The sequence below is a fragment of the Rhinolophus hipposideros genome (genome assembly GCF_964194185.1).
Source record: "Rhinolophus hipposideros genome assembly, chromosome: 7".
Classification (NCBI taxonomy): Eukaryota; Metazoa; Chordata; class Mammalia; order Chiroptera; family Rhinolophidae; genus Rhinolophus; species Rhinolophus hipposideros.
This window is the reverse complement of record NC_138053.1, coordinates 8,060,105-8,072,460: the sequence shown is the minus strand read 5'-3', so window position 1 is coordinate 8,072,460 and position 12,356 is coordinate 8,060,105. Positions and strand designations below refer to the sequence as shown.

General features: G+C 53.2%; 1 protein-coding gene across 2 annotated transcripts; it reads left to right on the top strand.

Moving 5' to 3' along the window:
- Positions 1 to 411: 411 nt before the first annotated feature.
- Positions 412 to 9,890, top strand: SSC4D (scavenger receptor cysteine rich family member with 4 domains; the record flags this gene model as incomplete). 2 transcript variants are annotated; one of them, XM_081053846.1, is made up of 11 exons in its annotated part: positions 412 to 577; positions 2,078 to 2,113; positions 2,359 to 2,664; positions 3,395 to 3,472; positions 4,253 to 4,567; positions 5,884 to 5,961; positions 6,770 to 6,844; positions 6,961 to 7,272; positions 8,148 to 8,216; positions 8,871 to 9,183; positions 9,255 to 9,890. In XM_081053846.1, 11 exons carry the CDS (start codon positions 412 to 414, stop codon positions 9,376 to 9,378), a joined length of 1,872 nt encoding a protein of 623 aa, XP_080909972.1. In that variant the 3' UTR covers positions 9,379 to 9,890. The 2 variants fall into 2 exon arrangements, with proteins under 2 accessions (XP_080909972.1, XP_080909973.1); XM_081053847.1 differs by having other exon boundaries at positions 8,871 to 9,384.
- Positions 9,891 to 12,356: the final 2,466 nt, after the last annotated feature.

Here is a 12,356-nt window from a genome sequence, read left to right as displayed (position 1 = left end):
AATAAATGTACATCCATCTCCTCCTAAATGCATATGGCTTACCGCCAGTGGCACCAACACCACCCTTTGGGATACACTGTCCTCCGCTCAGGATAAACTCTGAAGCTTCCACACAGCCACATAGACCTGTCTGGGTGTGGGCTCAGGCAACCCTCCAACGTCATCCCCCATCACTCGCTTTCACACACTCTCTGCTGCAGCCAGACCTAACTCCTCATTAGCTTCAGTTTGTGATCCTGTCCTTCTCATGTCCCAGCTGTTGTTCCTTCTGCTGCCTCCACTCAGAATGCCAAACCAAAGTAGAAATGTCACTTCCCCCTGAAGCTCTCATTGGGCCCTTCCAGCTGGAAGAAGTGCCTTGGCATCTTTAATTCCAGATGTTCCAGCTGTGACTTCTCCACTGTCCCCTTGATGGAACCATCAGAAATGCCATTGACTGGATGGATGTACAAGGAAGCGGAGATGAGAATTGGTACCCAGCCAGATGAGGAGAGCAGGGGGTGGAGGCCCGGAGACAGGAGCACTGCCCCTGCACCCCTCCCCCCAGCCCTGTCCTTCCTCCTCCTCTTGCCACTGGGTGAGTGCTGTCCCCCAGCCCTTGACTATTCCCCTTTCTGGCTCTCAGTTTTCCCAGCTGTAAAATTATGGGGGGAGGTGGTTTGTAGATGAGGTGGTTTCCAGCATTTTTTCAGCTCTGACATTTGTCCAAGGTTGACAAAAGCTAGGGATCTGAGTTGGGGTCAGTGGAGAGCTCAGTGCTGAAGGTAAGGGCTCAATGTACCCAGAGTGTGGGCAGTAAGGGGACATTGAAAACAGGAAAGGAGGGAAAGTACGTGGGCTTACCAATGGCTATTAGAAAGGCAGCTGGTAGAATAGATGGAATCAAATGACCTAGGAATTATCCTAACTTAAAAAAGCAACTGAATCTCAGTTTCTTCATCTGTAAAATGGGAACACTAGTACATGCCTCAGAGCATTGTGGTAAGGATTCTCTGAAGTGACCTATGTGAAAGTGTCTGAGTACAGTAACACCCTGTACACAAGTGAGGGGCGATTATGGAGTTTTCGATTGCCCATGCTGGGCCAGTTTCCCTGCTTCCTGCTCACGTCCCAGACAGTGTACTCAGAATTGTATGGTAAAAAAAAGTGTGGCTATTTGCGTTGGAATACCAGTTCAACCCTTTGTCATGTGGCCTGAGCAAGTTGCCTAACGTCATTAAGTCTGAAATTTCCCCATTTGCAAAATCCTACCTGCCTTGTAATAAGTTGTCCTAAAGATTAAGTGAGCCAGGCTCCGTAAAGCAGTCAGCACAGTGCCTGGTATGTACGTACAGGAGAGCTGAAGCAGAAGGACTCATCTAGGTAAAACTTGTGGGGGAAATCATAATGAATCTCAAAGCCAGTTTACATTTTTAAGGCAAAGTTACTGAGCATCTGCTGAGTAACAGACTCTGGGCAGGGGACCCTGGGGAACACCAAGATGTGACAGGCGTGGCCACATCACCAGGCAGAAGTCCTGGAAAGGGGCATGGATATGGAGCCCAGGGATTCAGAGGAATAGAGAGTACTTCTGAGGGCTCCAGAAAGCCTTCCTGGAGGAGGGGGCTCCAAGCTGGGTCTTAAAGGAGCTGCAGGGCTGTAATGAGCAGGAGTAGCCAGAACTGTTTAAGCAGAGGAGACTGCAGGGTCAGAGTCCTAGAGACAAGAATGATGGGAGATTAACAAGTAAGGTAAGGCTGGTCAGAAGATACTAGAAGGCTTTGTAGGGAAAGCTCAGGGGCTGGGACTCCTGCAAGGAATGGAGAGTCTTTGAGAAATTTAGCAGTGGAGTGGGATAAAGAGATCTGGGTCTCAGGCAGATCTTTCTGGGGTGGCCCTCGGACCAATGGGAGAGGGGTGAAGCAAGGAGGCCAACTGGTTCAGTCAAGGAAAGCGAAGCTGAGGCTTCGGGAAAGCAGGTGTAGTAAAAAGGAGGGGGATGATGGTAAGGACCCTGGTGGGAGGGGAGGCTGTGCTCCTGGGGCTAGGCAGCCAAGGGAGGGGGCAGAGGGCCAATGCGCTTCTCACTCTGTTTCAGCCAGTGCCCTACAGCCCACTCCACTGCCCTTTCCAGGTAGGTGCCCCTGCTCCTCCCTCCCCCACCCTGTCCTGACCCCAGGTACTCAGAGGCTCAGACTGAATACCTCTAGTTCTCTAGATGCCCCGTAAAGGATTGTACCAGTCTCCCCATTTTATGGAAAGGGAGAAATAAAACCTAAAAGGGGTTGTTCCCAAGGCACCCACAGCTTCATGGCAAAGTGGGCATCTTGTAGGTTGGACCCAGGGATCCCCCTGGTGCCAGCTCAACACTCTCCACAGAGCTGAGGCTGGTGGGGGGTCCGAGCCGCTGCCGGGGACGCTTGGAGGTCCTGCATGGTGGCTCCTGGGGCAGCGTCTGTGACGATGACTGGGACGTGGTGGACGCCAATGTGGTATGTCGTCAGCTGGGCTGTGGTCTGGCTCTGCCCGTGCCGCGGCCCCTCGCCTTTGGCCAGGGCCGAGGCCCCATTCTGCTGGACAACGTGGAGTGCCGTGGGCAGGAAGCTGCTCTGAGCGAGTGTGGCAGCCGAGGCTGGGGTGTCCACAACTGCTTTCACTACGAGGACGTGGCCGTCCTGTGCGATGGTGAGCCTAGGCCTGTGATCTAGGAGGGCAGACAGACTGTGGCATGCCTCAGGGCTGAAGGCTAGATAAAGGGACTTCCCAGCAGTAACACTGTTCCCTGTAGAAACCCAAGCCGGCGGTGCATTGCATGGTGCTGGGGAAGAGCTCAAGGCTGGCTGTCAGGGGCCCTGGGCCTCAGTGGTGCTTCTGGCTCAATGTGACCTTGGCCTAAAACCCACATTACTCCTTCTGTATAGGGCCTTGATGATCCCAGCAGAGCTCCCTTCCCATTTTTAAAACCAGATGATTGCGGTCAACACTGGCCATAAGGTCTACTTGGCATAGAACTGAAACAGAAATATCTGAGATTTCTTTTACTGAGAGCAGTGGTTTTAGTTTTCAAGAAAATCACCTGGAAGATTCATTAAAACATAGATTGTGGCCCCGTCCCAGAGTTTCTGATTCTGCAGGTTTGGGGTGGTGCCTGAGAATTTGCCTTTCTGACAAGTTCTCAAGAGATGTGATGCTGCTTTTAGAACTAAAAGAATTCCTCTAGAGCCACTGCTTTCTGGACTCAGGGGGCCCTTTCTCCTGTCATACCCCAGGGTTTCTTGCTTTGACCCTTTGTGTAGCCAGAGGTCCTGAGGGGCGGGTACCTTAGGAGCCCATGCCCTGCCACTTCTGTGGGTATGAGGATGGAGAACAGAAAGACCCATGTGTCCTCCTCCGTTCCGTCCTGATTCCTTCCCAGAGTTCTTGCCCACGCAGCCCCCGACGAGGAAAGTGTTAACCAGTAGGGCGCCCCCTACAACTCCCCCGAATGGAAAAGGTAAGTAAGGGCAATGTGGGGGACCACCTGAGCCTTAGGAGAGGGTCCCAGAGAACAGTCTCCCATATCTACCCTAAGTGGTGGGAAGAGAAGGATGACCGACGGGTGAGTTTGGTCATTCTCCTTCACCACCCTGCTTCCTGAACTCCTTCAGGCTGCTCACCATCTGGATAGGGAAGGAGGATTAATTCCTGTGCAATGACTGAAAATAGTCAGCACAAAGTTAGAGAAAGTGAGAGAGGTGAGGGCTGGAGCTTAATCTAATGGGAGAGTCAGATAAGCACAGAAATGCTGATTATGATGTAGAACAAGAAAATGAAAAGTACCCTGAAAGAAGGACAGAAAAGGCAAGGAAGTCCAGAGGAGGAAGAGGGTCCAATACATCAGAGATCAGGGAGGTCTTCCTGGAGGAGCAGTTGTTGGTGCTGCAGCTGGAAAGGTGAGAAGGCTTTCAGTATAGTCTGAAAGCAGGAGCAGCACAACCTCCACGCTTAGGAGAGCTTTGGCAAGAGCAGGGAGAGTTGCTTTTAGGCAGTTAGTTACACAGTCAAAGCAATCTGTCCTCTGATCCCACAAACCACCCCCAACCTGGGCTGTGGAAGGCAGTGCCTTGGGGGTGAGTAGTAGCTCTTCCTGGGTTTTAAGTCCTGGGGCAACACGCACTGTGGGTATATGGCCATCCTGGGGCATCATGGAAGTCCATTCAATTAGGAGAGGAGGGGAGGCAGAGTCCTGTGGGATTTGCTCCTTGCCCCACCCCCACCCCTCCGCGGTCACCAGGTGAGGGCAGCGTGCGCCTGGTGGGGGGTGCGGGCCCCTGTCAGGGCCGAGTGGAGATCCTGCACAGCGGACTGTGGGGCACAGTGTGCGACGACGACTGGGGACTGCCAGACGCCACCGTGGTCTGCCGCCAGCTGGGCTGCGGGGAGGCCCTGGCTGCCACCACTAACGCCTTCTTCGGCTACGGCACGGGACACATCCTGCTGGACAACGTGCACTGTGAAGGCGGCGAGCCCCGCCTGGCAGCGTGCTTGAGCCTGGGCTGGGGCGTGCACAACTGTGGCCACCACGAGGATGCCGGAGCGCTCTGCGCAGGTGCTGGCTCGAGGGACACGGTTGGGCAGGCCGGGAGGGCCTAGCCAGGCAGGCGTGGGGGGTGGGGGGTGGGGTGGGGGGGCCTGCGGGCAGGATGGAGCCTTGCCCTGATGCTGGAGGAAGCTGAGTGGGGCCTGGGCGGGAGCGGGTTGGTGGCTTCTTTGGTGTTTCCCAGAGCAATCCAGGAAGGCCCCAAAATTACTTTTAATACCTCAGGGCTGCTCTAGAAGTGCCCAGGAGAACCCCAGTACTCTGTGGTGAGCTCCACAGCTGTGTAATACAGCACTATTGCTCTACCTATACTCCGGAATGATCTAGCACTACCCCAAGAATGTCTATAGATTTTTCTAGCAATTTCTAAGTACTCTTCATGGACTACTTCAAAGTAATACCTTGTTTCCCCGAAAATAAGACCTAGCCGGACAATCAGCTCTAATGCGTCTTTTGGAGCAAAAATTAATATAAGACCCGGTATTATATATTATATTACATGACATTACATTATAGTATATGAGACCTGGTCTTATAGTAAAATAAGACCAGGTCTTATGTTAATTTTTGCTCCAAAAGACACGTTAGAGCTGATTGGCTAGGTCTTATTTTCGGGGAAACACGGTAGTACTCTAGAATTGCCCCAGAAATACTCCATAGTAGCCCAAGTATGTTCCTATGATTACCTAGCACAGACCTCAGTAATTTTGATGCTCTTATAATATTCCTTCTCCTGGCTCCTCTCCCATTTTGAGAGGTTTTCTGAACAAATTCAAATAGTAGGGCCAATAATGGCACTTCATAGATGGACTCCACTCTATAAGATATAAAATGCTTGTCCATGCCAGAGGCCATCATTCCCAGTTTACAGATGGGAAAGCTGAGACCCAGTGAGACAGAGCCATAGCCATGGTCACACAGTGAGCCCTAACAAAGTCATGGCTAACCTTGCTGCATGGTCTCGAGTATACCCCTTGCCTATTCTAGTCCTATCTCACCTGTGTGATTGGGATAATGAGTCTTGTTCTGCAAGCCTCGCAGGGTTATGCATGGCCCTCCACAGCATGCCCGTCATGGACACACATTGGGTTTCTGAGAACACAACAGAAATGAAAGCGTGTCTGTGAAAGCCCTGTATAAACTGTGAGGTGTACATCTATGCAACACAAGTAAATTACAACTGCTGTCGAAGTGGGACAGACCTTCTTCGACCCCAACAGGGGCTGAGCCTCCAGGTCTGGAAGTAAAATCTGTTTTCTTCTTCAGAGAGACAACATCATCCTGACAGCCAAAGGCTGACCTTGCTCCCTTTTCTCTCGCTCTAGTTCTGGCCCCCCCCACTCTCACAGCACTGCCACCCTCAGTCACAAGAGAGGACTGGGCCTGGCACACAGAGCCAGAGGGTAAGGAGCATAGCCCTCCAGGCTAGAATGGTAGGGGTAAGGCGGGTAGGGCTGAGAATTGAGAAGGCTGTTTGGATTCACAGGAAGGGGGTCCTGACTAGTAGCCCAGGGCTTTTGACCAGATGGTAGAGGTGGGTGAGAAAACAGATGAGCAGATGGAGCAAGGATGAAATCCAGACCTCTGAAAAGTTCAGCAGGATGGGAGGGGGTAGTAAGAAATTTCTGATCAAATATATGGTGATGGAAGGAGAACTGACTCTGGGTGGTGAACACACAATGGGATTTATAGACGATGTAATACAGAATTGTACACCTGAAATCTATGTAAATTTACTAACAATTGTCACCCCAATAAAATTAATTAAAAAAAAAAATTGGAGCAGAAAAATAGGGCCCATCAGAGGCCTTTTCTCTCCGAAATTCCACACACAAAAAAAAAAAAAAAAGAAAAAGAAATTTCTTCAAAGCTCTGAAGTAAAATTTGGGTTGGTACTGAAGTTGGGAATTGAGAGGCCTTGTGAGAGGGTTGAGATAAAGCTTGAATAAAGGATGTAAGCACATTTGGAATTAGGGCTGAAACTATCATTGGAATTGAAACTAGGATAATGCCTGGATGTAGGATTCGGTTCATTCCAATCAGGTTTGCTGAGGATTCCACCACACCAATCAATATGATGACTCTAGGATTGGGGCTGAAAGTGGGGTGCGGGCGTGGCACAGTTGGGGGGGTGTCTCAGTAGGCGCCTCTGCTGTAGGCCAGAAGGCTTCTTTGTCCCCTTCGAATGCTCTAGGTATCCTGTCTCCGCAGCTACAAGAGTTGGTGCCCTGCCTTCCAGGGAGACCGCACTGTTCACCACAGCCTCCTGGGCCGCGGGGAAGAAGAGTAAGTGAAAGAGCAGGGATTCCGTTACGGGGGTGGAGAGGGTGGGGCCGGGGCTCTGCACCGGGGCAGGTGGCTCCAGCCCAGCCTCTCTGGCCGCGGGCCTGTGCTCCCTGCAGGTGGGCGGCTGCGGCTGGTGGGGGGCCCAGGCCCGTGCCGCGGCCGCGTGGAGGTGATGTACGCCGGGGGCTGGGGCACCGTGTGCGACGATGACTGGGATTTCGCGGATGCGCGCGTGGCCTGCCGCGAGGCGGGCTGCGGGCCTGCGCTGGGCGCCACCGGCCTCGGCCACTTCGGCTACGGCCGCGGCCCAGTGCTGCTGGACAACGTGGGCTGCGCCGGTACGGAGGCCCGCCTGAGCGACTGCTTCCACCTGGGCTGGGGTCAGCACAACTGCGGTCACCACGAGGACGCGGGCGCGCTCTGCTCAGGTGAGGCGTGGCCGCACCGCGCACGCAGGTGCACTGTTAGGCGGGCCAGGCGGCGCGGCCAACCAGGAAGGGGCGGGGCCGCGCGCAGGTCGGTACTGCGGCACCGCGGAGACAGGCAGGCTCTGAGAAATGGGCGGGGCCGCACGTAGGCACGCACGGCGGCGCGGGCGGGGTGGGGTCTGTGGAGACCTGGGCGGGGCCGCACGTGAGCGCTCCGAGCCGCCTGCAGCGAGCCGAGCGGAGGGGACGCTCACTCCGCAGAGGCGGAGCCCGCCCATTGACGCTCTACGCCGCTGCTCGGCACGGGCGGGGCGGGGCGGGGCGGGAGCGCGCTCTGCAGTGGGAGAGTGGGGCGGGGCCTGGAGAGGGCGTGGGGTCCACGGCAGTGGGGGGTGAGGCGGGAGGTGGGTCTGCGGAGGCCAGGGTCAAAATCTCAGTCTGAATGGCGCGGGGCTGTCTTTGTTCTGCTGAGTCAAGGACCCGGAGAGTGAGAGGTGATTAGCTTTCGGGGGTCAAGCGTCTGACCTTTGGGAGGAATGAATGGAAAGAGGTGTTTGCAGAGCCGGACACATTTTTAAATGCTTCTGTTCATTGATTGGTGTGGGAATTGATTTCTTCGCCCGCGGTTGGTACTCCCCGCCTAGTAGCCTTGGCCACAAAGGGATAGGCTACAAAGAATTCTGCTTTGGGCCCCAGGGTGAAAGCAAGCAGTCATCACTTCTGATCCCTGGGGTGGGGGACAGTTCTTTAGGGTCCTGGAAGTTCGTTGTTCCCTCGATCAGGCTTCCATTGAGAGGGTAGGAGGTGACCTGGCCTCAAGGAACATGTTCTCCAATGTGACAGCCATCTCTTTTTCTTTGTCCTTGCTGAGCCAGGCCCCGAGGAGCTAGGACTGCAGGATGGTTCTGAGACCACCCGGGTGCCCACTCCTCGGCCCAGGGACGGTAGGTGACCACAGACCCCAAGAGGGAGATGGAGGCATCGGGATGGGAAGGACCAGAATTGGGGGAGATCACAACCTAGAGTTGTATAGCTCAGCAGATTCGCACCAAGTTCTGAAACCTTTGTCCTTTTGTGCTCATCTTTAGTCTCATTAATAGAGGTATGGTATCCAGAGAGAGGAATTTGGGTTTTAAACTCAATGAACCAAGAGATTTCAGAATCGGGACCAAAATGAAGGGATGGGGCTCCTGTCCTGTGGAGAAAAATGAAACAATTCACTCCTTAGCTTGGGGAGTCCAGGGGGCGAAGGGAGACAAAGACGACTTCGGGGAACACAATCACAGGACCAGGGAGCAGCCCTGGGGCTAAGGTCCTGATTATGAACAGAGGAATAAGTAGAGAACAGAAATGGAGTGCCCAGCATGCCCAGAGCACCCCCACAGATGCTTATACATGTTCTTCCATCTGAAGACTGAGTTTGGATTGATGTCCATCCTACTTTAATCTCATTTGTCTGCCCTTGTTCAGTGGCTCCCAGGGCAGTGCTGTGTCTCAGACCACCCTTTGCCTCCACTATCTCCCCCTTCCCTGGCTTCGCGTGGGAGTGGCCTGGCATGGGTCAGCGCCGTCCAGCCCCAGACCTTGTCCCCCTACAGGGCACCTACGTCTGGCCAATGGAGCCCACCGATGCGAGGGACGAGTAGAACTCTTCCTAGGCCAGCGGTGGGGCACTGTTTGTGATGATGCTTGGGACCTGCGGGCAGCCGGTGTCCTGTGCCGCCAGCTGGGCTGTGGCCAGGCTCTGGCAGCCCCTGGAGAGGCCCACTTTGGCCCAGGTCGAGGCCCTATCCTCTTAGACAATGTCAAGTGCCGCGGGGACGAGAGTGCTCTTCTGCTCTGCTCTCACATCCGCTGGGATGCCCACAACTGTGACCACAGCGAGGATGCCAGTGTCCTGTGCCGGCCATTGTGACCCAGCCTACTCTGCAGACCACCTCTTCTGGGAGCCTGTGCTGGCCTGCCCCTCTTCCTGCAGGAAGTCTTCCTCCTGTGACAACTGCAGTTCACTCAGCCCTTCCCTCCCCTGGCCTAGGAGAGAGCCTGCCCAGGTGGTGTGGTCCTGCACGGGGGAGCCTGGCTGTATCCCATCAACTTATTGTGTGACCTCACCTGTCATCAGCTGTGTGGGCCCAATTCAGTGAAATCTCCCACTTTCTGCTCAGCCAAAACAGAAAACTGGGGGGAAGGGAATGACTCCTAACTCCTCTTTGGTGGGGCTCCTGTTACAGCACCCTTCATTCTGCCTTCCTGGAACCCAGGCCAGGAGATTCAGGGGCTCTCTGAAAATGAGGTAACTCCCTTATTCCCTCCCATTTTGGAATCCCCAAGAAAAGGGCAGGCAGGAGAGGCCTGCAGCTCTTACCTTAGACTGCCTGGGACTGTGGGAGGACCTGGGTTGTTGCCCTGGACTACTCCGTGAGGGCCCAGGCTCAGATGGTGCTTGGCTGGATAAGGGGACTAGAGGGGCCAAAGCAGGGACAGTGGCCCCTCCCTGCAGCTGGAACCAGCATCTCTGATTTATGCTGCCCCCACCACAGAGCCTCTACTTTGCAATAGCAAAGAACCCTGGGGCCCTGTAGCCACCCATTCATAGGTGCCAAGTCAATAAAGCATTGTCCCCCCGTCTTTGGAAACAAGTGCATTGTTTGTGGCAGCAGGAAGACTGGTTAGGACTCTCTGGAGGCTTGGGAATGGAGGGTGGTTCAAAAGCGTCATCAGACAGCTCTCTGCAGGCCCATCACATCTAGGAAATGCTGACTCACAGTGAAGACCTGGAAGGCCCCTAGAGGGTCTCCTGGCCCATCCCTGCTTTCCTTTTACATGTAGAGAAATGCAGATCCTACAAAGGAAGGGGTCTACTCAAGGTCACATAACAAGGTGGTAGAATCAGTAGAAGACAAAAAAATCGAGAGGAGGCAGAAAGGCAGATGAGGAAGCAAAGTAGCATTGGGGCTTTCCCAGGGGCTGCTTTTGGTGCTCCTCACTTGCAGCTCCAAGGGCAGAGAGAAGTGGGGGATCCTTCCAGAGCCTCTCTCAGCTCCAGGGTGGGTCACTTGCCAGTAGCAACTGTCGGGCATCAAGCCTCTGCCCTCCAGGTCCGGCCCACAGGCTTTGTATTATTTTCTTACAGCTGCTATATCAAATGACCACAAACTTAGTGGCTAAAAACAACACAGATTGGTTATCTTACAGTTCTGGAGGTTACTATTCTCCCTGGGCTAAATTCAAGGTGTTTACAGGGTGGTGTTCTTTCTGGAGGCTCTAGGGGGGAATCTGTTTCCTTATCTTTTTCAGCTTCTGGAAGGCTGCCTGCAGTCCATGCCTGCTCATGACCTCCTTCCAGCCAGCAATTAGTCTCTCTGATCGCTCTTTCTACCATCTCAATCTCTTCTTCTGATTCTTCTGCCTCCTCTTCCATCCTCTAAAGCTTCTTGTGATTATGTTAGGCCCTCGGGGATAATCCAGGATGATCTCCCCATCTCAAGGTCCTTAATTTAATTACATGTGCACAATCCCTTTAGCCAGGTAAAGTAACATATTCACCAGCTCCATGGATTAGGACGCAGCCATCTTTGGGGGGAGGGCTTGTTCTGCCTCCCACAGGCCCTAAACCTGGGTCCTGGCTCCCAGCCAAGGAGGGAGGCAGACACTTAGCTCCAAATTCCATCAGCTCTTGGCAGTAATAGCTTTGTCTCCACTTATTAGGGAGCTCTCTGAGACCCACTGTGGTATTGGAGAGGTGGGGGCTGGAGGAATGTAAGGAATGAAAATGCTTAAGAAGTCAGGATAAGACAGGGATACTCTAGCCACCCCCCAGCCCCCAGATCTGAATGCAGGATACTCAGATTCTGCTTAAGTCCTGGTCACAGCCACTCCTGCCACACCAACATTTGAGTGTGCCCCTCCACTGTCCTAAGAAATATTAGTTTCCCATGCTTAAGAGTCCCCTTTCACATCTAAACAAAGTGGTTTCCTTGACGCTCTCATTTGACCCTCATAGCAGCCCTGTGAGAAAAGCATTACAGACAGGGAAAACTGAGGCTTGGAGAGGGGAAATGGCTTGTCCAAGTTTGCCCAGTGGACCCAGGATGAGAACCTAAGGTTTTTGACGCCCATTAATACTGGTCACCAACATGTCCAGTTCTTCCCCTTCCTGGCACCTGGTAGCTATGCACTTCCCCTGTCCTGTGACCCGAGCATTCCCCTAGGACATGCTTTGATCAATGAAATGTGAGTAGAAGTATCTCCCTGGGCAGAAGTCTTCAAGGACCTGAACACAATCTGCCAAGTTCCCTTCCTTCAAGGTAACCAGTGACGTTCCAGGTGGTGGAGACTCCATCAACCAGTGTCCCTGAGGACCACCTGGAGCAAAGCCTTCATTGACTCAAGATGGACAGAGAGAGTGAGTGAGAAATAAATCTTTGTTGTTGTACTGAGATTGGGGGTTGTCTATCAGAGCAGCCTAACCTAGCCCATCGGATTAAGACTGTCCTGTGGGGTTACCTGAAACCTGTTTTCCAGCCAGTTTATTAAGACTGGTTCTGTTCACTGTTTTATTCAGCACATGTGGTGTTCCATGTGTGAGGGCCCAGTGGGGGTGGGAGCACACAGATAATAAGACAGGGCGTTTGCCCTTGAGGAACTCTGACTAGTCCAATGCTGTCTCGAGTGCCCTGTACTCTCCTGAAACTCAACCTGTTCCACTCAGATGTGGGTTTCCCTGTTTAGTAAGTAGTACTACCAACCACTAACTTAAGCTAGAAACCTGGATGTTATCTCCAATAATCACTATATCCCCCTAAAAAAAACCCCTAATCAATCACTAAATCCTATTGATCACTAAATCCCAAACCGTGCTGAATTTGTCCACTTCTCTCCACCCCCACATTTCTTACCATTGCGTCTTCACTGTCTTCCTGTCTCCCAACCCATTCCCCACATCATAAGAACAGTGAGCTGTTTACAAATTTGAGGCTGCCTCTCCCCTGCTCAAACCCCTTCCATGGCTCCCCAGTGCTCTTCTCTTCCTCAACTCCTTACTTCAGTTTTCAAGGGCCTGCACAGTCTGGCTCTGCCTGTTT